General features: G+C 40.7%; 1 protein-coding gene across 2 annotated transcripts in view; it reads left to right on the top strand.

Moving 5' to 3' along the window:
- Window positions 1-4,501: 4,501 nt before the first annotated feature.
- The window catches only part of lsamp (limbic system associated membrane protein), a 223,465-nt gene continuing 200,513 nt past the window's right edge, over window positions 4,502-27,453 (top strand). Inside the window, exon 1 of one of the 2 annotated variants that reach the window (XM_085130842.1) lies at window positions 4,502-5,151. In XM_085130842.1, coding sequence (XP_084986968.1) covers window positions 4,997-5,151 — 155 coding nt within the window. In that variant the 5' untranslated portion in view covers window positions 4,502-4,996. The remainder of the gene's footprint in view (window positions 5,152-27,453) is intronic. The other variant, XM_085130843.1, reaches the window with a different exon arrangement.

A 27,453-nucleotide genomic window follows, 5' to 3' on the forward strand; every position in this document is an offset into this window, starting at 1 on the left:
ACTGTACCACGCATTAGCGCTTCCATTGTACTGAATACTTCTCTTGGGTGCCGTGTTGTAGGAGCGCAGTGTTTTGAGATGATAGAAATAGTTATATATTGATTTGCAGAAAACACAGTTTCATCCCCTGTGTCAAATTCCTATTTTAAAGAAAGCATCAATATGGGTTCATTTGAGCAATCTGGTCAATTTTGATGCAAATTTTAGTACTTTGTGCATACATTTATCATGGAAGTAAATTGAACTAAAAAAGAAAAGAGCAAAAACGAAAAAGAAAAAGAAAATCAAAGCAAAGACGATTCAAAATCTACAAGAATATAACGCAGCCAGGTTCTTGGTTCTATGATGTTTTTGTCTTCCAGATTTGAGAGTCAGTGTGTGACAAGTTTCCCTGATATCGGGCTACTTTTTTGTTTCTTACCTGCTCACTAAATGTGTTAACTTTAACAAAAAGATTTCTGTTCATGTCCAAAGTTTTCTGCACATTCATGCATGCCTCAAATATGTTTTTGAGCCTGACTGAACACAAACCCAGGCAACAGCTGGGTTTGTGTTCAGTCAGGCTCATTTTTTTTCATTTTTAAAGTTAAAAAAAAAGAATCCAAAACTGGCTTCCAGCTATATTGTTTTTCAGACATTTTTTGGGAAAAAAATTCCTTTTTCTTTCTCTCTCCTCCATTCCTATCAGGCTGCTTGCATACACACAGCCAGAGGAAAACATGAGAGGATGTGCAGCTTTTTTGTTGATATCAAAACACTGTATATGCGCGTTTTTGTGTTGCAGGCTTAATTATATTTACCACAAAACATTCTGTGGTTGTATGAACTCATAATTCATATTCATATCTTTGGGAGGGAAAAAGACCTATTGTTGAAGAAAAAGACTCGTCTGTGTGTGAGGCATTGTTATTGTGCATAGTGTTTCTTTTTTTTCTTAGTAAATCCCCTGCTTCTTTCATGCTTTTATTGGAGGGGACAATGTATTCAGGCAGCACAGTGGCACGGTGGTTAGCACTGTTGCCGCACAGCAAGAAGGTCCTGAGTTCAATTCCAACATCAGGCCAGGGTCTGCATGTTTCCGTGTTTGCGTGGGTTCCCTCCGGGTACTCCGGCTTCCTCCCACCGTCCAAAGACATGCAGCTTGTGGGGACAGGTTAATTGGATAATCCAAATTGCCACTAGGTGTGAATGTGCGAATGGTTGTCTGTCCCTGTGTGTTGGCCCTGCGACAGACTGGCGACCTGTCCAGGGTGTACCCCGCCTCTCACCCTATGACAGCTGGGATAGGCTCCAGCGCCCCCCGCAACCCTGAAAAGGATAAGCGGAAGCGAATGGATGGATGGATGGGACAATGTATTCTAAATATTAAGACATTTCCCCTATGGAGATATAAAATAGATACAGAATTGATATAGAGATATAGGTCTCTGGGTCAGCTGTACAAATAGGGTGGCAGCTAAGGCAGGAGACCTGGCAGGACACACCCTACAGGGACACAATCAAGGGCCATGACAGTCCCTTAGCAGTGTTGGACCTCGACCAGATGGTTTGGTAGCCACTAACAAGCTCCTGGAATAATTCTGGCTGGATATTTGAGCATTCTCCTTGGCAGAATTGATAGCATTCACAAATCTTCAGTAGGGTTGTAGTCTTCCAAAGCTTAATGTTAGCCTGCTTTATCGATTCCAAAACCAGTTTAGATTTGTGTTTGTGATCATTTGTCCTGTTGGAACACTCAGCTGTGTCGACCACCAAGGACTCGATCTTTGTCTTGTCTGACTTTTCTCCAGAAGGCATTTGACTCTTCCATGTGGACTAGCTTAAAAGAGCTGATTTTGAAGCAGTGGCTTTTTTCTTGGTACCCTCGCGGAGTCGCGGTCCCTGGTGACGTAAACCTCACTTCACTGTGGACAGTGACACCGGTGTTCAAGCAGCTCCCATTTCATTTTAGTCTTGAATGCTGGAGGATGCTGGGTTGTTCTTAAACATCCTAACCAATTTCCTCTCATCTGAAGCTGACAGTTTGGGGTTTCTTCCAGATTTTGACAAAGTGGTGACACATTTGAATAACATTCAACTTTTTCTGCACTTGTTTAGAAATGGCCCATTAATCTTCTGGATTGAACTTCCCAAAGCCCCGACTTTAACCTTATTGAAAATTTGTGGACTATGTTTAATAGCCATCTATGTGCCAGAAACCAACTAATTTGAATTAACTGTACCATTTTCTGCCAAGAAGAGTCAAATATCCAGCCAGGATTCTGCTAGAAGCTTGGCTAACAAAGGTTTCTAAGGCACATTTAAATATAGTGCCAAATATTAGTGATGGTATATGTAAATATTTGAAACTGTATGTATACTTTTGAACTTGTGTGGATTAGAGAAAACTGTATGTAGTATGTATAATGTACAAACATCCCACTCTGGAAAAAGAACAGTTGAAAGAAATCACGAAAAGCCCAAAATTATAATGACATTCATCCATGAATGGTTTATGTAAACTTCTGACCCCAGCTGTGTAGAATGTATGCCAGCATGAACTAGCAAATAAAAAGGACTTTTGCCTCTTCTGCTGTGTCCTTTTGGCTCCCAGCTGTCTGCAGACTGAGGGGATTTTAAACAGCAAACAATGCATTACATTGTTCTACATGTCATATTCTGGATCAACGTACAATGTGTTATGTACAGTTTATTTTGCGTGCACAAAAGGAGAATCCATGACCACGTCTGCTATTCAAACTCCAACACCAGCATAGCACCAACACAATAATAACTGCTGTGTTTCCCTGCATTTTGTTTGTCTCTGTGTGAGTGTCTGTGAGCCTTTAGTACAGGGAAGGCCTCCAGGCATCAGTGGACTTCTGATAAGACCCGGTTAAAGCAGCTGTTTTGTTGGCCTCCACTCTGCCATCTCGCTGCCATAAAAGCAAGAACTCAACTTATTGCACATAAAAAGCCTCTTGAATCACCAGCGTACTTTTGAGAATTTATAACTATAAATAAAGCAAAAGGGCATGTAGGAGTCATCCCTACATAAATCTGTATTTCACAGAGACCCTCTTCTCTCCTCTTGTGAACCCAGTAAACCTTTTAAAGTGGTCTTAATGCATATGCTCTTTCATAAACTGAAATCGCCAAGCTAGCTTAAACCTCTAGAAGATGAGGAAAACTGTAACAAGCACTATTTATTAAGCACCAAGTAGGGAGCAGCTTTTCAAGCGTCCCTCGTTGTAAACAGTTTAACACTTCTCAACTAATGCACTAACATAAGCACCTCCATACATTTACTGACATAAATTACCCCAGTGGTCCTTATCAGTTCTACTCTCATGTGTTCGTCAATTTTTCTAATGCATCCAAAAAGTCTGCATAAAAAAAAGGAGGGTAAAGATGCTTCGAGAGGCTGCCGTAAAACAGGCGACTGATTGTGTCTGATTGTGTTTTTAAGCTAGCTGGAGTAATTGCAATGTTAAGAACATATGTAATTATTCTACGTTCAGGTCATGACCTCAGCAAGTGCTGTGCTTGTATCAGTGTGACTAGTTTAGAGGACTACAATTAAAGAATTAAAGTGTGATTCTGAATTATTAACTGCATACCCCCAGAGACAAAATAAAAAATAAAAAAATGGGAGTGCACTATGCAGCGAATGACAATGATTCACATTAGTATTAATGTATTTGCAGAATCAAATAATGCTAAATGCACTGCCTAAATTGTTACACTGCACGTCATTAAGCACATCGTCAAGTGAGCATTAGATCAGGGCCTATTAAGCCAGCGCTTGATTGGCAAGTGGTGAAATTACAAGCTCATGCTGCATTCACATGTCTGCATAATTGCGAGGCGTGCACCTCACAAACTTGTGTCCTTGCTTATGCTGAAAGTGGATGTAATTACTTATCAAGCTATGGCATCACAACAGTCAATGCTAGTCTTGACAAGAGGTGATTATGTCTGGTTAAGCTATTCGCGGCTCCGTATCATCCTCAAAATGGTAAAAATAAGTATAAATCTTTTTTTCTATTATATATAGAGAATGCTTCCAAAAATGTCTTTTGGTTTAATTTCATGTCTAACATTTAATGGAACATGTTAAATGGAATTGTATAATGCAAACAACAGGCTCTCCACCTAAATCATAATTAGGCACAAAAAGTATCCACTCGAGATCTCATGGTCCACTGCAGATCTGCTAGGCATGGAAATGCTATGGGAGCTAATGGTGTAAATGAGTGGATACCTGCTGTAGATAAATGAGCTTGTTTGAAGAGTAATGGTACTGAAGTGATCCTCAGAGGGAAAGTGTCTTTCTGCATGGCTTCACCTCAAGGAAGAAAAGTTTTCTAGACCTATTTAAAACTGGAAGTTTGGGTTGTTTTTACTATTTTTTTTTCTCTGTTCTGAGAAAAACAGACCTGTTCTGATATTCAAGACGCGTAATAGCCTTCATGGATATTCAGATACACAACTCGATTCTTTTCTTCTGTTGAATATTTTTGTTTTTCTTATTCTCTAAATATAAAAACAAAAATAAACTTATTCCACGGTGTTCCTCGGTCCTCGTTCGGTTGCGTCTCACCGAAAGGGACCTCAGGTGGTGCTGTTGTCCTGACAACCAATAAGGGGAGCATCAGAGTCAGACGGCTGGATAATCTGAGTGAGAGAGAGTGAGAGTGAGAGAGAGCGGTAGGGGGTGGTGGTGGGGGGTGATTCTCCCAGACTCTAAACAGAAGCTTGCCTCTCTCCATCGTCGCTGTGCCGTGTCTTTACGCGGAGAGCTTTGTGCGTCACTGGAGTACAGAAGGAGGATTTTCGCCCCCCCCTCCCCCTCCAAAAAAGTATTTTCGGAACCTCGTGTCACCCGTTCAATCCGAACTGCTTTGGACCTTAACAAATTCCAGAAGTGTGGACAACTACGACTGTGTCCCTCTACCCCGTTTTTCACCCTTGGATTTATAACTGCAGAAACGCGCGCGCTCCTGTGCTTTCAAAAATGCAAGTCGGACGCAAGTCGTGCTGGAGGCAGTTACAGGCTTCGTTTTTCAGACTGCTTTGTCTTATCCCCACAGGATTCCCCGTCCGGAGTGTGGATATGCAGAGGGCCACCGACAACATCACTATCCGACAGGGCGACACGGCGATTATAAGGTAAGAGTCTGCTTCCAACTTTCCTCTACTGCTTCCCCACACCCCCGCCTCTCTCTGGATGCTGAGCAGCAGCAGCAGAATCCTCCGAGCGAAAGATTGCAGCTTGTTTTATGCATTCATTTATTTTTGTTGTTGTCGTTTCTTTACGAACTTTTTTTCTCGTTTGTTCAGTACAGAGAAGTGACGGAAATGTTGAGCGATTGCATGTTCTCCGCTTGCGTTTCTAACTTTTGTGTCACAATCTTTGTGAGAATCTTTGTGACACAGGACGCTGCGGCGGTGGTCGCACCGCTTTATAGAACTTAAGATCAAGATGCTCTTGATAAAAGGCAAAGTGCGTCACCGTGACCGTGGCAATCATGACGGTGTGGTGGTGGGAGGGTTAACGACAAAGACTGATTACTGATTGCAGAAAGGAATAACATGTTGCAAAAGACGACGTGTGACGAATCCTCCATGAGATGTTAGGAAAAGATTAACTGCCAGCAGTCTGCAGGGGGGCAAGAAGATGAAGTAGCAGCAGTGCAGCTGAGAGCTCGTTTGAGGTTTTTTTTTTTGCTTTTGCTGCTTTGTTTGTGGCCCCGCAAATTTAAAGATTCTCTCTGGATCTTTACGCGGATTTTTAGCTTTTTACATTTTTATTTATTTATTTATTTATTTATTCACCACATATGTTAAGACATCCCATGTAATCACTTCGTAAACAATGGAAGCTGACAACTGTCTTATTGTGATACTGCTCGGCAGAGCTGGGTGAACACGTGATGACAGCCATGTGTTTTTGACAGGCTATAAATGCAGAAAGAGGATTTGGATTGTTTTTTTATTTATTTGTTTATTCATATGTTTTGTGCACAGGGCTTTTCCTCAGCAGCCCCTCTCACCCACTCTCCCCCATCCTTTAAATGTACTACAGATCAATTAGTTTACCACATAGTGACTGTGGCAATGGCAATTTTCTTTATATTTCATGTGTTCATTACATGCAAATTCAAAATGCTTAACACATATGATAAAAAAAACACGACAACCTGTGTAGGTTTACAGTGCCTCTAGGCTGTGAGAGAACAAACTGCGGTTATATGCTGGACCTTTAGCACAGCCGGTCAACAAAGCCTGCAGGCATGGACACCGCTTCCCCAGCCCCATATAAGAGAAAAAAAAATGCAAGCACACACATTTCCACATTTCCTCACATGTGCCCTGAGCTTGCATACACACAAAAGCTGTATGCCCACACACACACACACACCAAGAATAAACCCCTTTAATGGATTCCTTCTGGTGCACAGGTGCCATCCATTTAGGTATCTGCTGATCAAGTTAGTCATCTGACTCAGTTACTGTTGAACTCAACGGGGGTCACAGCTATTTGTTTCACTTTCCACATCCAGTTGACTGCCTCGTTGCTGTAATCAGCCATTTGCCCCCACCCTAGTAACTCTCTATTCTTTAAAGGCTCTGCGCTCACCTGCCAAATTAGATTCCACTTTCTGGGAAAACTGTATCCCCAGTCCACTATTTCACCTTTATATCTGCCAAACGATGTTTGAATAATCTGTGGTAATCGCTCAGTGAGTGTCATAATTAATTTGATGTTTGCAATGCATCTTGTTGGGACTGATGATCAGTCTTATTTATCGTAAGGTAGACAGCGATAAGCTCTGGCTCAGAGCCCCGTGGCTCTGCTGAAAAACACAACCATTTTTCACACCCAGTTTCCACCTGACAAATAGGATCGAGAGGGGGTTTGGTGGGAGGTAGTTGCGGGACCACTAAGGCTAAAATGTACAAAGTTTGAGCAGGCGTGGGAGGCCGTTGGCTAGTAATTTGTCGTGTTACACAGTGTTGTTGATTCCCTAAGGGGGGAGGGGGTTTGTGAAGGCTGAGGGGTTATTGTTGACCCGGGGGCGTAATAAGGCCTGCGCTCCTTTAGCTGAGCCTGTGGCTGCAGTCGTGACACGAGAGGAGCGATGCAGGAGTAGAGAAACAGTATGTGGCCAAACAGTCGCTGTGACAGAGCACACAGCAGCAGGGCCTCGCTACTGGAATGAGAAAGGAAATTTATTTTTACCAGGGGCAGAAGTGTGTCATGCTGAGTAAATAAGCAAACTAAACTCTTTCTCCTCATGCGCAAAACTTTCAGATTTGTAGCACCGTTGTGAGTCACAGTGAAACACTGCATCATGAGTGTTTATTTAAGCTCCGCGAGGCTGCAGATTCATCGATGTCATGAGAATAATATAAAGGATTGCATCAGCTCTCTGCTCTATATTTTTATCAATACCACAGTCATAAAGCAACAATCTGCACTGGAAATCACAATGACTCAGTCAAATTATAGCTGACTGATTTATTAATACAAGATTTGAATAGTAAGTTATATGTAGCTAGGCTAGGGTTAGGATTAGATAACCCTAACCGTACCGACCAACTAATACTTGATGTGACAAGCGCATATACTCTAGCCTGAGCCTGACACAGTGCTTTGCTCACAGAATCTCATTCATTCTGGATCAAAAGTGAATGTAGGCTAGATATTGACACATATATCTAACAACCTGTGTTGTACAGAACAGCAGAGAATCCACATTGATTTTTACTTGCATGGCTTCTATATCACAAGGCAGAAATTTTAGCTGTCTGTTTTCCAGCACTATATAAAAGGAATAATCTATAATCTTAACCACATTTAAGTCTCTATCTGAAGAATATCATTGGCTCAGATGAATATGTTTACACCATCGGTTGTAGTGTGAAGTAAATCAGAAATCATCTGATGTTCAGTAGACTTAAAATCTGTTAATTCAAACTATGTGAATACTGAGGTTTTGTAACATCGTTTCTTTGGTTATCTCAGAAGCAAGAAAATTCCATCCTAAGTTTGCTGCTATCTTAATGATCTTGTGCCGCTGTGTGCTGTTCAAAGATTACAAACTCTTTGAGTTTGTAATCCCTAAGCTGTCTTCTTGCTCTAAAGAAGGTCTTTTTATTTAAATTTGTAACTGCTTAAAGTGACATTTGCCTCTTGAAAACACGAACATAAGTCCTAGCATATTAAATCCAGGCCTGTATCCCAGCAGTGATGTTGCAAACCTATAAGATTTAGGTCGCTGAAAAGCACCCCATATTTCAGCGCTTGCTTCCATGGTGACTTAGCCTTAGCCTGTTTTTACAAGGATGATGCCAACAAGTGAAATCAAACTGTTCTCATCCTTAGCAAAGCACAAGAAATAAATCTGAAGAGAGGAAAAAGATTTCTCCACATTTCTTGAAGCAGTTTCTCTGTGTCACAACAGTTTACTTTTTAATTTATTTTTTTGTCCTTCTCTATGCAGCGGCCTTAAGGAAGAGGTTTCAGTCTCAGGCAAAGCCCTTATAATTGACGATTGCTTATTAAACCACTGATGGTGCAGTGCCTGTGATTGCGCTCCTCTGGGTCAGAAATCTGCACATTAACAATTCATTGTGCTTCCTTGATACTTCCATGGACGATGGTTCTGTATTTGTGCTTTTGCCTCAAAGGATCTTCTTTTCCAGAAATTTTCCTTTAATTTTAGTCGGAGTTGGTCAAGTCAGGCTGTGACACAACTATAACATGATGTTAGTCTAACAGATTGCAGGGGTTTTTTTAAAAATTCTATTTAATATAATTAAAAAAAATTGAATTTGCATGATTAAACCTTCCACTTTTAGCCACATTGACTGCACATTGTTTATTTCGTTTGATATATATTTAAATATGCAGCTCTCCTCTCTGTATACAGTGGTGTTAACCCTTTAAGACCTACCATAGAACCAAGTCCACCAGAGCTTATATTATATTTTTACATGCTGTAGTGCCATTTTTGGGAGCATTTCAAGTTGCTATACATCAATACAACCATTATAGCCCAAATTATAATAATATGTATGCATAAAGTGCATAGTAATTACATAAATTGCAAAAAAGTGCAATAAACTACAAAAAAATTGAAAATCGTTTTTGTTTTTTTAACATATATTTCTAGTTAGAAAAAGTTAGAAGGTAGTTCGCGCTGACGTCTATTCCAACGTAGGAAGTGTTACGAGCAGCTGATCGGATCGGGTTGGGGTTAAAAGGGTTAAAAAAGTGTCCCTGATTTCCTGGTTTTTTTTTATATCTCATGTAGGTTTGGATTTTTTTCCCCTTAATATTAATCACCTTCATTTAGAAACTGCATTTTGTGTTTCATTGTGTTATCTTTGGCTAATATTTAAATTGCCTTGATGATCTGAAACATTTAAGTGTGACAAACATACAAAAACTCCACTGTATCTATGTGTGTGTGTGTTTTTGTCACGTGTGGTCCCGGGACAGTTCTGGGCAGTATCTTAACTGTTCCTATGACTACACTTTTCTCGACAGAGACCTCTGATGTTATGCCTGGAATCTGATGGCGCTACTCTTCCAGTTTTGGAGTTCCAGCTCTTCGTGCTCATATTACCACTGGGAGCAGTTTGAACTTTACCTTCCATGTCTACTCCAGTTGCTCCTTCAGCCCCTGATATATCTCTGTTTTTGTCTTCCTGATGTTGCAGTCTGCAGGGATTGCTACATCCAACACAACTGCAGTCTTCTGTTTCTTTTCCACCTCCTCTATGTCTTGCATGTTGGCTAGGAGCTGCTCATCTGTCTGGAACTCAGAGTCCCACGGGACCTTAGCCCTGTTGTTCTCAACCACCTATCGGGACTTGGGGACTTATAGTCAGTATTTGGTACAGATGATCTTGTACACCTTCCTGGACACTTAGTTGTGTCACTCTATTTAAGATGCAGCTTGGATCCTACATCCTAGACCTTTGCATAGTCTGTAACCTGTGTCCGCTTGGTTGTGGTAGACTCCAGCCTCTATGGATCTGGTGCTTAGGGCCTGGTCTTGTGTACTTCATGATCAGCAGAGCCTGTGTGCTATGCTTTATGCTGGCCTTTTCTGGCTGCTGATAGTATTTCTTGATGTGTTCCACTTGCTCTGTCTATTGATAGCAGGGATTTGGTTGTCCACGATAGTTCCTCCTCCTGTTCCTCTTCACTCTCTGTCTTCAGCTGCCCGAGGCATTCATGGAGCAGCTCATCTTGGGTGCAGTCTTCCTGATGTCTTCGTGAATGCTCTGTTATATCTTCGGCTGTGGCTCTGACAGTCTGGTTCTTGCCCTTTCTCTTTCTCGTGCTCATAGAGCCTCAAGAGTTTTCAGGAGTTGTGAGGAGTTTTTATGTCATTACATTAGTGGCATCTATCTCCTCCTGCGGTCAGCTTATTATTCCAGTTGGGTATCTGTAGGGATTATGTATTGATGGCTTTGATTTCATTCCTAGCATTCAGCTGGTTTCTTAGCACCTGACAAACCTTGTTGAGATATTTGACTATGTCTGATCTTTGTGCATCTTTTTCATGGTTTCTATTGTCCTGTGGGACACCCAGGTACCTGTGGCTGTCCTATATATCTGCTCTTCAGCTTTTCTGGCAACTTCACACCTTCAGTTTGGACAGTGGTTCCCAAACTTTTTTTGGTAGCCCCCCCTTTGTTTAACAAGAAATATGGTTTGGAAAGTTATTTGGCAACGCCTCATCCTCTGCTTTGCGTTTGTGTGGGAGTCCCGTCAAAAACCTGTCCATTATGCTAGCAGAGTCCAAGCATTTATAAGGTTGGGGAAACCTGCACTCAGCTGACACTGAAGAAGTCACTTGGATGAGTGATGAAACGTTTCTCCCAATGAAAACGCTACGTCCAGATGAACAGAATCAACTTTTGGGAGTGTCCAAGCATTCTTTTTTTTACCTTTTTAGGTCTGCCTGGCCTTAGAGTCCTGGTTTCCAGTGTACCACTTTAATAACCAGGAGCGGGTGCTTTGTCCCTCTGATGTTATTTGTTATTTCCAGTTGTGTTGTGATCTGTCCTTGTGATGTGCCTACTTCCATGTCATGGAGAGACAGGTAATTGGCCGGTAAAGAGAGGGAGTCGGGTACATTAGAGGTGTCAGAGCTGCATTAAATTAATTTTCAAGCACGGACTGGTGGTGAAAGCTGATGCTGCAGTGATGACTATTTAATGGTCCCATGCATAGCATCAAGTTCCACCACAGCTCCACAAAACTGACCTATCATCAAAATTTCTGTCACAGTAACTTACAATGAAGATGCAATAGTCAAAACTTTGACAAATGCTTTCATAAGCTGAAACTTATATAGCGCAGTATGTAGTCTAGACAGTGGTGGGAGGAAAATCGAGCAAAAACAGATCAATTTCTGGATTTCCTGACAGAGGGGCAGCAATGGAACATCATTTGGGATATCCAGTCCCCAGGGGGCTTTACTTTTCTCTCTGCAGCTCATTAGAGCTGCAGAGAGCTCTAAGAGCTGAGCTGAGCTGCTTTCTCTCTCTCTCTCTCTCATTCTCACTCTCTCTTGTGCTCTCTCACTCACCTAGGCATCTCTCTCAGTCCCTCTTTGCTCTTCACCACCCACCCCCTGTCCTTTTCTCCTCTCCCTACCAACATTAAATTGTCCAGCTGTGTAGTCTTAACCTGATTCACAGAGGGAACATGAAGTCAGATGAGATGAAACTCATAGATGAGTTTCTTCACAAGGATCTTAAAGGAAAGCCCTGGAAAGGGTAAGACTGGTGACTAAAGAGCACTGACCAAGGAAGAGTCTCAAACAGAGAGAAAAAAAAGGAGTAAGATGAGTAGAATTAGTATAGGAAGGAGTGGGAGGGGAGGGATCCAGTATTAGTACAATCAGCACAATAATCCCTTCTGTTCCAGCCTGGGCTGGGGTAGGATTTTCAAATCAATTTCATTTTCACTCATCACGCTACAGTGGGACAGCTGACCGGCTGCCAGTTGGGTCATTATCGTCTTGTCCCTGTTTTGGCCTGGGACTGTGCAGAGGTGAGAGAAAAAGAGACTGGGTTTTGGTTGATGTTTTTGCCAACTGTTTAAAGTTTCACGAAGCCCTTTGGAACAGCTCCGAAGCGTCACAAGTTCCAGATGCTTTCATCTTGGTCAGAAGGATCTGAACGATGGTCTGCAGAGACGGTGCGAAGTCTTTTGGCACGGCAGATGAACAGAGTGTTTACGCTGTCATCTCGAGCTCACAGTCCAGTCCAGTTCAGTGGGCTGTCTGAGCCACTGTCAGAAATCCCCAACCAGATGGTTGTAGTTGGATTTTGTTGCTTCAACCTCAGAAAACATACCAGGACATGCTGAGCTCTTTATTATGTGGTTGCAACATGTTTTGTGAATATCTCAACCAGGGAATTCAGATTCTTTTTTGGGGGGGTGTTGGGTGGTGGGGCAGCTGAATACTAAAGCAGTGCTTCTCTCTAAAAGCAATTCCACTCCATTCCCATCTTCACATAGACTATTGTTGGACAGGCCAGGCTGTCTCTAAGTGCATATTTAAACTACTCAGCAATTTCTCAGTGCCTCTGGCTGCCTATGGGTGAAAGCAGTGGAAGTGGAGTGGAAGAGTATTGTTATTACACTCTGAGAACCTCAAAATGTCATAGTGCTACATAGCTGCAGTAGATGTACTATTAAAAGACAGAACTGACTCAAAGGGTATGTTTGAAGTAATTACCAGTCATGGTATGTGGTATATAGCAGTACCATGCATGTGTCTTTCTCACTTTACTGGATGATTGTATCTAAAGTTCACCAAGGCTTTGTCACTGTAATGAAACTTTCATCTGTGAGTGGTTTGTTAGCCATCATGATTAATGATCAAATCGGTGCATCTGTTTTAAAAGCAAACACTTTTTTTTTCCTTCTTACAATTTCATGCAAGTCAGCATTTTTGACGAAAATATGAAAGAACAAAGCAGGACTTTGGATTCACATTTAAAAACTTTGCAAGTAATCTTGACATGAAGTAGACAAATGAATAAAGTGCATGAGCTGCGCTTAGCTGAACCATGGAAGCAGGTTAAATACATTTAAATCTTTCCATCAGTCAGAGTGAATTAAAGCTGAAACATGTGGGTTTGAGCTGTCTCTGCAGCTGTAAATCCACATGGCTTTAAAGCAGATTAGAGGCATGCGGTAAGTATAGTCCTGGATGAGCGCACTCATTGTTTACTTCCAAATGTTTCCAAATCAGCAAAAAACGGACTCATTGACAGATACTTTGTGCAAGTGGCCTATATGTCGTCAGCAGTAAGCGGAATGTCTATTGCTCATTTATTCATGCCACACAGAGCATGCAAGCCTTTTCATTATGCTGAACCTAGTGTGTCTGCTTTGATAACGAGTACGAAAAAATAGTTTTCTTCTTCTGCCTTTTAACTGCAGGTATCACTTTAGCCAGTGTTGCAAGATGTGTGTTTGTTGTGAGAAAACTAGCTCCCATGTTTGATGATGATTTCAATATGTTTTTAGTTCCAGTTTCAGCTCTCATCATTGTGCATGTTTTGTCCCTAATTAAACATTATGTGTCTCTTTAGGCCTCGGAGTGCAGGGGTTTGGGGTGGGTGATTTAATTGGCACTTTAGGCAGGTTAATTGAATATTATTTTTAATTAGGCTAGAATTCAATTGAGCTGTTCATGCTTTTTGTGACTCATAACTTGGACCTTCGTGTGCAATTATATGGATTTATAACTACTTAATTTATAACTACTTGGTTTCCAGTTAATTAAAAAGCGAATACTCCAAGCATCTTTCAAGCCTGCCCGGTCCTTATGTGTATAGAGTTTTCTGGGACTAATGATTATTTTGCTTACGCTGTTCTTTATTTGTATTTGTCCTGAGTCAGTAGCAAACCTATTCAAAGGTTTGGTATTTTCATTTATTAGTTTACTTTAAAAAAACAAGAGAGTTTTAGAGAGCAGTTATGTCATTTCTAGTTTAACCTTGTATGTAAGTTTATCTCACTCTTACAATTTATTTTCAGACTACAGTGATACAGAAGTGTACGTAGTTCAGTATCAGTATAATATCACAGCAACTTGGTGGTAACGGAGCTGGGACATGGGTTAAGCTAAGTGTGAGGTACGTTCAAAGCTTTTGGAGCTGGAGAAAAAGAAGGAAGTGTCCTTACTTCCAAAAGCTGAAGGATAATCTAAAAAAGTTTGCAGTTTTTACCCAGAATAAAAGCTGAAGCACTCCCACAAGATGTACGGAAGATGTCTAGTCTGTAAATCTGTGCTTGACACTATTTTTAAAATGACTACAAGTAATCAGTGGCAACAATTCTGAATAATTTTGATTTGGTTGGAAGGACTTGAATGTTACAGCTGTTTTACATGTCAGATGAATGTGAAATGTGAAATTTGAAAAATACAACCGCAAAACACTTTTTGTTATATTGCTTATTGTGAGTACCAACTAGCAGCATAAACCAACAGCATAAAGTGTGTATGGGTGGAAGAAATAAAACCCATGCATTTGCTTAACAGCCCCATGCACAGCCACAGTCTTGCAGTGTGGAAGCCGATAACTTAAAATTTATACTGCAATAAACAAAAGATAAAATATGTAGAAAGCCGTAGTGCTCTGCAGTATGGGAAGCTTAGATATGTGCCACTGACATTTAAAGTCAATGAAGGCCTTTCTCGGTTATTACAACAGTGGTATGCAATGATCCATAGTTACATAGCTGCACTTTGTCACTGTGACTTATACAGTATAAGTGAGCTTGTACTCATTCCTGACAATAAAGATTTTTTTTCATTATTGTGTATTTACAGTTCAGCTTCTGAAAATGTGTATAAAAATTCCTGTAATTCATTTGTGGTTAACACAATATATTTCAAAATCCCAAATTTATTATATAACCCAAACCTTTATATATTTTGGTACAGAAAAACTTTTTGGTAACAAAAATTGTGTCAGAATTTCTCTTTGTGTTATGTTGTGTTAGATGGTCTTTGCTGTAGTGAACTCAGTGGCTGCAAGATGCCAAATATAGGCAATGGTACTGATATAAAGTGTTGTTTAGCTAAATTAATATTAAACATACCAAGAATTGTCTAATTTTCTGTTATGAAGAAACTATTTTTGTGTCATAATATAGCAAGATGGTCTTTGATTGATGGTTCTTTGATTTGTTGTTCATTCTGTAAGTGAATGCTGCAGTTGCAAGCCAAATGCGTATTTATTTATGGACTTCTCTAATTATACGGTATTAAAAAAGACAGAGCAGCAAATAAAACACGCTTTCTGGATTTAAAAGGAAAGATAAAAGTGATCATATTAGTTGATAAAATGAGTTGTTTTTATGTTTCTTGTACAAATTACTGGAAGTGAACAAACTAGAGAAAAAGCCAACGTTTTCGCTGCGACAGCCGCTCCTAAGATGGACTTACTACCGAGGAGCTTATTTATTTGTAGTTTGCAGCATTATCATACAAGTTATGCAGGAACTCAACATTTTGATATCTCCTAAAAGGGCATTTCATGCACTCAGTATCTCCTTTCACTGCTCGAGTTAAAAGGTCACGCTTTGAAGTTTCCTGTTTTTTTGTTTGTTTGTTTTTTTTATATTCAAGCATCAGCATGATACTTCTGAGATAAATTTGAATTTGTATTAGAAAAGTATTCTTTGTTGTTCTGGATCAGTGTGTTAAATTATGTTTTCGGCTGTATATTCATAACCTGCACGCAACATCGCGTCGACCCCTGGGGAAACTGTGCATTTGTTTCAAAGGCATGCTCTAAATGGCCTTAATGGCAACATGTTTTGATCTGCATTATCCCACTGAGTCTTACTTTCCATTTCAAAAGAAAATGATCTGAAAAGCCACAGTGGTAAAGGTGTGGGAGATTAATTAGAGTTTCTCTCTTGAGCATTTGGCATTTGGAAATGGAAATGGGGCTGATGCCATCGCCTACTTGCTTTTACTATCCCATCTGACTTGTAGAGCATAAATGTGTCAGATGTTAAAAAAAAAGTTTAACTGAAGCACTTTTCTACTTTATATAGCACATTGACATTCAAGCATTCACATTAACATAAAGAAAATGACAAATAAGTCAGCATTGCTTGTCTCGTTTAATCCTTTTCAGTTCAGTTTAATCCTCTACCCTGTGGATCAGCATTGTTTTTGACTACAAGAACATTGCTTCTGTTTCTGTGTGTTACACAATTACCTACAATTGAATCAGGTCCCCAAGTGAACAGTTTGGATGTTGATTCTGTTAGCCCAGCTATCAGGGACCAAGCAGCCAAGAGCATACAGGCACATGTGTAATCTTCAAAAAAATGGGTTGTGTTATACCCCAAAAAGGACAAAATTATTACAAAACTTCTAAATGACAAAAACTATTTTACCAACCACGTTGGCACATAAAACCACGTTGGCACATAAACTAAAGGTCAGGTTAACAAAATTCGACTCGACAAACCATAACTCGGCAAACTTTCCTGCCCAAATGAGAGCCAGCTCCAGTTATATAGCCATCGAATGCCCCATTGTATACACCAAAACCACAGAGATAATCGCTAATCATAATACAAGAAGAACCCTATTCTCCCCTGTGTGCTCATAACAGATGGTTAAGTCAGGTTAAGTCCATTTTATTGGCCTCTACATTTAAACCAGCTCCAACCTCAGCCTCCTTTTTCACCCAAACCAGGAAGGATTGGAGTGACAGCCAGGTAACTCAAAAGGAACAGAAAATAATTAACAAAGCATATATCCATACTACCGTAACAAACAATACAAAACAGATTCTGTGCCATCATTTGGACTACAGCTTACTGCTAAATGGCCTGTATTTGTATAGTGCTTTACTAGTCCCTAAGGACCCCAAAGTGCTTTACACAACCAGTCATTGGTGATAGCAAACTACATTGTAGCCACAGCCACCCTGGGGCGCACTGACAGAGGTGAGGATGCCGGATACTGGCGCCACCGGGTCCTCTGACCACCACCATTAGGCAACGGTGAAGTGTCTTGCCCAAGGACACAACGACCGAGACTGTCCAAGCCGGGGCTCGAACCGGCAACCTTCAAGGTGAACTCAAGGTGAACTCTCAACTCTTGAGCCACGATCTCCCCTACTGCTGTCATGTATTACAAACTACTAACTCCAAATTAACTTATATTCACAGTTGTGTGGTTGCATGCAGCCATCACACCAACATTCATAAACTGTCCTCTAACTGTGGTTTAAAAAAGTACCATTGAACCTCACCAAGTCCTTGTCAGCTCCCACCTATTGGCTTGTGTTGGACCCAAGAATACAATGCAGGGTTGGCTAATTCATTATTAGCTAATGTTCAGCACTTAAACTGCATTAGATAAAGCACTGCAGTGCACTCACATTTAAATGGCCGTTTGCATACAAAGGCTCTCTCATCAAGGACTTGAGAAGGGATGGCATTTGACTTGAGAGCACTTGTCTAACTGAATATCAGTGAAGTAACCCTAACATAGAGTTTCCACAAAGTACACTACAATAAATTTATCTTTTTGTGCAACTGCGCAGATATTTAATGTAGATTCAAGAAATGTATTTTACCCATCTAGGTCTTCTATTTTTGCCGCCTGTTGTAAATGGAAAATCCCTCAAAGAGGCCATTTAAAAATATATTAGCTGCAGTTATTATATCGTCATCTGAGCCCTTAGCCTTATACTTTCTGAGAAGTTGAGACGTAAAATATTACCATGGAAATGATGAATTGCTGCAACTTGACCTATCTAATCCATGTTCACTTATAAGAATGATTGTGTACCTTAATATACACAACATAACAGACATATCAGACACATATTTAATATGTATGTAAATTGTGCTGTATAAACGGATTAAAGTGGACCAGAACCATCTGGAACAGCATCCTGGCACTTTCAGTTAATGAGCCATTAAATCTGATAGGCATGTGACACTTTCATGGTGAAGATGTAGATAAAGTTTTTGGTCATGGTATTTCAGCGTGTAACATTTTAAGTGGCACGTAATTGCAAATGAAACTTTACAGAGATATATCAGCAAACACAAACTGATGTCAAATGTACAGCTTGACACAAAATGTGTCTCTGAGCTAAATGTACGGTTGTTGTGTTTCACTGGGAGAGGGTGGGAAAATTAATATGCGACACTGATAGATAGAGAAAGATGCAAGAAAGAGGAAACAAGATGAAGATGAGAGATCATTTTCAAAGGTAAGTACTGCTGAGCAATTGTTACAGCAAGTTATAAAGTGTCAATTTGAATCTTGCATGTAATGTCCTCATTTATTCTAAGGTGCCTTTACTAGGTTACATCAAGTATAGCAGACACTCATTTATATCTACTTTCTTATTAATAGGTTTATAGTAGGTACACGTATAGCTCAAATAACATCTGCTTATATTTTCCTGAATTCAGGTGGGTAAACCCACAAAGACCAGTGAAAGTAGCAGCACAGGTCAGCATATTATTGTGTTCCTTTCCCGATGCTGCACCACTCCACCCAAGTTTAGAGTTCTCCCACCCACGGATTGGCCTCTCGCCCTATGGCAGCTGGGTTAGGCTCCTGCATACCTTACCCCCATCCATGGCTCCGACAAGGACAAGCAGAAGAGAATGCATGAGCACAAGCCAAAAGAACAGTAATAATTTTAAAAGTGTATGTGGGCAGAGTCAGTTTATGTTTTTCCTATCTTTAGTGTACTTTTCACTTATGCTCTGTGCAAGACCTTATTTGTGTAATTGTGTCTTAATACTCATCCACACGTCTTGTTTTTTGCATTCCTAGTTTGACCTGTTTTATATGCAAATGAAGCACTTCAATGAGTCTAAAGTTCCTTAAAACATGTTACGTTTTCAGTTTACTTAACAGATATTTGCATCGCTTTGTCTCGTGATTCTAAAGGACATAACACAATATGGTATGCCTGAAATAAACATTCTGTCCAAAGACTTAGAACAGGTGGCCAAGCACAAATACAGTCCCTTGGAGAGATGGCAGTAACACACTTCCTTTGTGTCTTCAAACAAAAAAATGAAACCGCTCAGCCACTTTTCCAAAAATATTGTCTTTTTTATTTCTTGAGGGTATTTCCATTCAGTCCTACGACAGAACCTGTCAAAAATAAATCATACAGGAACAAATGGTGTTGTGAATCTGGTGATATGTTTGGCATGTTCGAAGGAAAGTAAGGAGAACAATTTAGGGTTTTTTTTCTATGTGCCTGTGTTATGGTTGTTATTTACTTGTCATTTACAGTTGACACACAAGCACACAGAAGTGCTGCAGTCAGACACAAAGCCCCTCCCCTCACGATAGTTAACAGTGAGTTGACACAGACGTGACAGTATATCACGGGGCAGGCAATTAATTTTCCACATAAGAAACTGGGACTGTTGCACACCAATAAGCTGGAATCAGTTTTGCTCATTATTATATTCATCTCTTTATAAGCTTATTGGTTAATTGCCTCCTCTGTGACATAAAGTGTTGCTCAGAGCTGCCAGTGTCAACTACTTAAGCTGCTGCTGAGGCTGTGTGTGACTATCTGCAGCACTGCTCTGTAGATTAATGTTTCAGCTGTAGGAGGTGAAGACAGCACTGTTGGTATAGATACTGATGCTTTATGAGGACTTTAAACAAGTCAGTAATGCTCCAGTTTCTACATTTGAGTCTTAAGCAGTTGTCACACACATTAAGCTGGTCTGATCCACAGGCAGAATAAAAGATGGACGTAGCAGGCTGGTTTCGGCTAAATGCATGTGACAGGGAAAGGCGGGTCTGACTGAAACCACACATTCATTGGCTAATGAGCATGTAGTTTTTATACCACAGATAACACTTCACTTTGAAATATGGTACGACTACAATTTACCAAAAACAGTCATTAAATTACAAGGTTGCAGCTAATGCTATGGTTAATATTAAAATTATAATCTTAATGTTGAAGCTAGGCAGCAAATATCATCAGTCCTGCTCATCATTAACAGAAACAGTCACTGTCTACCTTGCAGCTCTATTTGATCAACACAGAAATATGGCACCAAGTCACCAGAAGCACAGGACTACCTCACACAACTCAAACAGCCCTACTATCTAATCATCAAATGAACTTACAAGCGGATCAAATAATAACTTCCCCTACTGTGTTTTATCTTTTATATAGAGAACTATATTTGGAAGTACAATTGCCTCCAAATAAATGAAAGTATGAGGGTAATAAGAACCTTGCTTTTCCAGATATGTTGCTGGTGCTTTCCTTTCATCCCCAGCAACATCCTCTCCACATTACATTTTTCTTCCTCTCCTCCTCTTGGCTCACTTGTCCTCTCCAATATCATTCTCTCTGCTTCCTCCAGAGGAAGTCAGTACTTCTCCTTAATTGACTGGTTTTGTCAAACTCCCATGTCTACCATTCAAGGACAGGACTGGGAGCTGGATTGTGTGTGTGTGCTAGTAACTCAGTTTCTTAGCTATTGTTTCCATATATGTACCTGCTCAATTATGTTTGTGTGCGCTCACAGCATATCACTCTACTGTGCTTGTCCACCAAGTACTAAGTCATTTTTTGTTTGTAGATGAAATACTTCAAATCAATTAATGACTTTTATTTAATGTGGGTTTTTTTTTTGTCTCTCGCAATTAAAATAAAACCATTCATCAAACAAATAAAGCAGAATATATGCACCCATCCCTTACAGCAGACTGACAGAAGCGAGGCTGCCATATCGTGCCATCGGCCCCTCTGGCCATCACCAGTAGGCGGTAGGTGAAGTGTCTTGCCCAAGGACACAACGACCGAGACTGTCGGAGCCGGGGCTCAAACCGGCAACCTTCCGATTACAACACAAACGCCCAACTCTTGAGCCACGATCGCCCGTTAACACAACAACATTCTCAGTGCTGCTCTGATGTTGACAGTGAGCATTTCCAGTATGTCCCTGCAGTTCTCTGACGCACCCCACTGTGCTGTGCTCTGCTGGATGCACATTCCACTTCAACTCTTACCCGGTTCATAATTCGTCTCGTCTTTGCCGCTTTCCCCTCCTGTCAGTTGCACTTGATGTCCCACTTGTCACAAAAAAGAAGCTATATTTAAAATCTAAAATCTGCTCTGCTCTTTTGAGCGACTCCATGAAACTATCAGCTTATTGTTAATCAAATAAGATACTTTTGTACAGTTATTTTAAAATTTGCTTTGCTATTTTTTTTAACATGTGTTCAGTGTGGCTTTACCTGTTTGCCTTAATTCACATTGAAGAGCTGGGTAAAAACAGCTCTGATATCTTTAGGAGTGATGCAGAGGTTGGGATATTTTCAGGTCATTTACAGAGCAGCAGTGTGTTTTATTCTCTTTCATTCTTCGCTCTTTTCTTTGCTTTTTTTTTTTTGTCCTGGCTCTTAGTTGCAGTTCTGGCCCGCTGCAACACATCTGTGTCATTTCTTAGACACATCGTAAAGAGATTTGATTTGAGGAAACCATTAAAAGGGGGTTCTCCAGAATTATGTCACACAGCACAAAGACAGATAGTGATGAAAAGTTGAAGATGCAACCCAGAAGTTCTAGGAGTTTCTGCTGCTTTCTCCCCAGATACCTTCTGTCATGCATTTATCATGAGGTACCTCTGATGGAAAGTTTTCTCTTCTCTTTTTCCTTTTTTGATGCTGCGGTTGCTTTAGAATGAAGGTGTATGGTAGACCAATCCACGCTGCCGCATGCAACCTTTTTTTTTCTTTGTAGGTTGAAACTTGCACTTCTCAAGGCTTTAACACAGTAAATGTGAAACAGCAAAGGACACAGGATCAGGCTCGTGAAGCAGTGCGCAAGACAGTAATGAAGATAATGATCTTATGCATGAGTATGAGTGGGACTAGTGCTTATGCTAAGAAATTGTCATCCCAGATAATATTCACATTTTTTATTATGGTGCTGAACTTTCCAATTATCATTATCAGTGGGACGCTTTCATTAATGTCATTTATGATTGATTGTCGCCTTAAAGATCCTTTAAAAATCTGTTTAAGTTATTAAAAGGGACAGAAACAAATCCCTGTTCAGGGATGTCATCTAAAGCCTTGATGATAACTTACAGAAATTATCCATTTATTAAAAACTCATCTGCACACTGGCTGTTTTGGGGGGGGATTTAAGAAGCTGAAAGTAGCACATATATTAGAATGTGGGAGTTACTTTTCACTGCAGTTAGATGAATATAAATATAGTTGTTTTCAGCCTGGTCTATTTCTGTTTTGGCTCAGCGTCTCTCACAGAAGTAAATATGGTAGCACTAAACTGCTTTATACCTACAAGTCAGCATGAATCAGCAACACAATGAGCAAACAGAAAGGAATGCATCGGTACCAAACGCTGTTGGGCAGTTGTTCCCAAAAAATTTCAGCAATGTTTGAGAAATGTCCACAGATAAGTTTATAAATGAAGTATGCAGTCACGGTGACATCCATGTTTTTTTAAACCTCACGTGACCGTATGTGGATAACAGGCTTAACTGCCGAGTTACTACCTAATATTTTTAAAGCTTAATTAGGAATTTACAACCATAACCTTTAGAAGAGAATTAGCTTTAATATATGAAAAGAATAAAAATAGAATTTGAAATATGAGAAGCGCAGACTTCCTGAACAGTTAATTACCAAGAAAGCCAATTAGATTATTTGTCAAATTTAATTGCATTAGAAATGCACCAAAAAACCCACAAACAGCCCACAGGTCCACTTCACTGACAGCTGAGTTAGGGCCTAGCAGACAGCTAGTAACTACAGCTAACACCAAAATGTGCATATACACATAATAAAGTAAGAAAAGCTTAATGAGAATTAAATCTATTTAAACAAACTAAATGGGAACGCCAATTGTTTTATTAATAATGAAGAAACAACCTAGGTAGCTGTAAGAGAGGCTGAAAGAGACAGAGAGAAAAGTGGAGACAGGATGGAGCACAGAAACAAGAACATGTACTATGACTCGAATGTGCTTCAACTCCACACCTTCAGATATCTCCATTTGTTATGAATGGTTACGCTGGCTATATAGACCAAGAACTAATTATTTGTTTATTTTACACAGCTCTAACATGTTGATTTCTGCTGTAAATGAGGGCATCTCGAGCCAGAGGAACCACACTTTTTGTCATTTATCAAACAACATTGGTTATCTTTGTAGCTCTGCTACTTGTGTGTCAACTGCTGCCACTACATATAGCAATGTAATCAAGTTTTTGGCTTTATTAAGAACATGCAAATAACTGTGGCGACACAATTTGGGATGGATTTACAAGGTCTGCAAAGAAACTAAATCTGATCATAGATACCAAATTTTAAAGCAAAAAAAAAAGAAGAAAATTTAAGAATGAAATAAAGTTTCTGTAAATTCCATTGATTGGAGAATAGGAAAGTGTTTTTATGAGGTAATTCAACCTTCACACTTTGCTTCCCCACCTTCACACTGTTGGACAGTCAAAAACACAACAATATGATTCTTAACATCATTGCATGCTGTGACTGAAGAAGTTGGCTTTTCTCATCCAGACTGGTTAAACAAAAAAAAAGAGCAAACTCTTCTGTTGTGGGAAAGTCTATTGATTCTGTGAGTCTAAAAGCAGTTTGACATGGTGCGAGATCAGCAGCTCCCACCCTGCCTGACTTATCTCCGATTCAGGGCTGGTTAATCCAGCATATGGACTGCAGTGAGAGACTGATAAATGTGGTGTGTGTATGCTGCGAGGAGAAACAGAGGGAGAGATCACAAGGATACAAGAAACAAGGCGCGCTATCACAGCTAAGATAAAGGAAGCACAACCTGAGGGATGTGTTTCTGTGGGCGTGCCTGCTGCCTCCTCGGGTCGTGCGATTTAATAGGAAGTGTGTGTTCAACTACACCAGATGTTTGTGAGAGTGTGTTCAAGTTTTTGCACTGTAGTTGCTGTTGGAGAAACTGATACACGCCATCTTTTCCCACCCATCATGTACACACTTAACCTCTGTTCTGCCTCATTACGGAAACAATGAGACGGGATGCCAGTTTTGGCTATGACACACGAGCTGACACTTGAAAGGAAATCAGCCTCATATGATTTGGCAACGACAGAGTGACGAGAGCCAGAGGGAGGAGAGAAGCAGAGAGGGAATGAGTTTGAGGAAAGAAAGAGATCGATCAACGAGGGGGTGGAAATGGCATTGTGCTCCAGGCTATGCATTTTCCACTTGTGAAGCCGTCATTTGTGCTCTTTCTCACACTTGTGTCTAATGCTTTCTCAGACCTCACCTGGCGAACAACTCCAGTGTGTCTGTCTGGCTTTGTTTCTTTTCCACACTCTCCCTCATATTATTTCCTCCCTTTTTGTATCGCCCACAGAAGCAAAACAGACAGATTTCCCATATTAGTTTACTTTAGTTTTTTTTTAACCATCTGATCTATGTTATATATCAGTCATAACATTATGACCACGGACAGGCGAAGTGAATAACACTGATATCTCTTCATCATGGCACGAGTTAGTGGGTGGGATATATTAGGGAGCAAATGATTGTTCTCCTCAAATTTGATTTGTGAGAAGCAGAGATGGGCAGAAATGCTATTGTAATCCGATTACTTTTTAAAGTAACGGGTAAAGTAAGGGATTACTATTGCAAAAAAGGTAATTAGATTACTGTTACTTTCCCGTAAGCACACTGCGTTACTAAAACCGTGATTGTGTCTCATGACAATGACGTAAGCGAGTGCGACGTTCGTGGCAACAGCTGTGTGCAGATCAACAATGGATAATATATCAAGTGTGGGAGAGAGTATGAGCGTGCAGCGTTTAAAGCGTGGAAGTACTGACCTTACTTTGAGTTTGATTCCATATAAAGTGACAAAAACGTTAGCGTCCGCTGTTCACTGCATGGGAGGAAAACTTCTTTTTACAGCGAAAAAAACCCTAAACGTCCGAGCAAGCACCAATACGCTGCCGCTGGAATGTGAAATTCACAGAGAAACTGCCGTATCCTTCCACTGACTGCCGCGACACACCTGCACCAGGGCAAACCTCCACCTGCCCCACTCCTGCTATACAGGTGAAAACAGAGCAACAGGACCGCTGAGTCTTTGATTTTATTTATTTTCTGCTGTGTTTTACTTGCATCTATTTGAGTGAGTGTAAACACAAAAACCTATTTTATTTTATGTGCTGGAATGTGCAGAAAATAGGTTTAAATGTTAAACAAATTCTCCAGATCTCACCAAAGCACACCTTCACTGGTCTAGTGGAGTCCGTGCCTTGATGGGTCAGGGCTGCTTTGACACCAACACAATATTAGGCAGGTGGCCATAATCTTATGCCTGATCGGTGTATAATCATAAAACAGTGGTATGGTTTTTAGCTATCACATCACAGGAAGAATGTCCAGGGTTCAAATCCACTATCCATACTATACTGATATACTTTATTCAATAGCACAGCTAAATATCTAATAAGAATTCTTTTTTTACAAGTCCTTCCCTTTCATCTCCAGCAACATCCTTCCTCTCCTCCTCTTGGCTCACTTGTCCTCTCCAATATCCTTCTTTCTGCTTTCTCCAGAGGAAGCCAGTGTTTCTCCTTAATTGACTGGTTTTGTAAAACTCCCAATCTACAATTCAAGGACAGGACTGGGAGCTGGAATGTGTGTGTGTGTGTGTGTGTGTGTGTGTGTGTGTGTGTGTGTGTGTGTGTGTGTGTGCCAATGAATCAGTGTGTTTGCTGTTGTGTGTGCATGTGCAATTATATTTGTGTGCGCTCACAACATATCACTCTGCCTTGCCCCCTCATCTGAGCTTCCACCAGTGGCGTTAGCTTGCCCACCCAGGAAACCCCGGATTTGCAAGGAAGGCCATAATTATAATCAATTATAAGACAAAGCCACTTTTGAGACATGAAGGAGTCTCAGCCTGCAACATCCCACTGATGAGCAGCATGGGAACCAATTAAGACCCCCTAAATTCAGAACATGATACGCTTAGCTCAGTGGCATTGTTGAGAGGGGGATCCTCTGGGCTGCAGCCAACAATCGGACAGGTACACATATACAGCACGCAGCAAGCACAGCTGGAAACCTGATGTTTATTCTCCACTCAGGCTTGTTTGTTGACAGGATATTCATGCCGTTTAGACTCGGTGGACAGCAGCTAAGCCCTGGGGTTAGCCTTCAGTAAAGTCTGCATTGTGCACAGGATGGGTCTAAGAGCTTTGATCAAGTGTGTGTTGCATCACTGACACAGAATGCATATATTGTCCATCATTTCACATCAACACCAAAATGGTACTTGCAGTGCTCCTTAGCAGTGCTTAAGTCTTCTTCTCTGTCATACACACAGGCACTAATTTTCCCATACAGTGGGGCAAAAAAGTATTTAGTCAGCCACCGATTGTGCAAGTTCCCCCACTTAAAATGATGACAGAGGTCAGTAATTTGCACCAGAGGTACACTTCAACTGTGAGAGACAGAATGTGAAAAAAAAAAATCCATGAATTCACATGGTAGGATTTGTAAAGAATTTATTCGTAAATCAGGGTGGAAAATAAGTATTTGGTCAATAACAAAAATACAACTCAATACTTTGTAACATAACCTTTGTTGGCAATAACAGAGGTCAAACGTTTACTATAGGTCTTTACCAGGTTTGCACACACAGTAGCTGGTATTTTGGCCCATTCCTCCATGCAGATCTTCTCAAGAGCAGTGATGTTTTGGGGCTGTCGCCGAGCAACACGGACTTTCAACTCCCGCCACAGATTTTCTATGGGGTTGAGGTCTGGAGACTGGCTAGGCCACTCCAGGACTTTCAAATGCTTCTTACGGAGCCACTCCTTTGTTGCCCGGGCGGTGTGTTTTGGATCATTGTCATGTTGGAAGACCCAGCCTCGTTTCATCTTCAAAGTTCTCACTGATGGAAGGAGGTTTTGGCTCAAAATCTCACGATACTTGGCCCCATTCATTCTGTCCTTAACACGGATCAGTCGTCCTGTCCCCTTGGCAGAAAAACAGCCCCATAGCATGATGTTTCCACCCCCATGCTTCACAGTAGGTATGGTGTTCTTGGGATGCAACTCAGTATTCTTCTTCCTCCAAACACGACGAGTTGAGTTTATACCAAAAAGTTCTACTTTGGTTTCATCTGACCACATGACATTCTCCCAATCCTCTGCTGTATCATCCATGTGCTCTCTGGCAAACTTCAGACGGGCCTGGACATGCACTGGCTTCAGCAGCGGAACACGTCTGGCACTGCGGGATTTGATTCCCTGCCGTTGTAGTGTGTTACTGATGGTGACCTTTGTTACTTTGGTCCCAGCTCTCTGCAGGTCATTCACCAGGTCCCCCCGTGTGGTTCTGGGATCTTTGCTCACCG

This window comes from Neolamprologus multifasciatus, chromosome 14 (assembly GCF_963576455.1).
Source record: "Neolamprologus multifasciatus chromosome 14, fNeoMul1.2, whole genome shotgun sequence".
In the NCBI taxonomy this organism is placed as follows: domain Eukaryota; kingdom Metazoa; phylum Chordata; class Actinopteri; order Cichliformes; family Cichlidae; genus Neolamprologus; species Neolamprologus multifasciatus.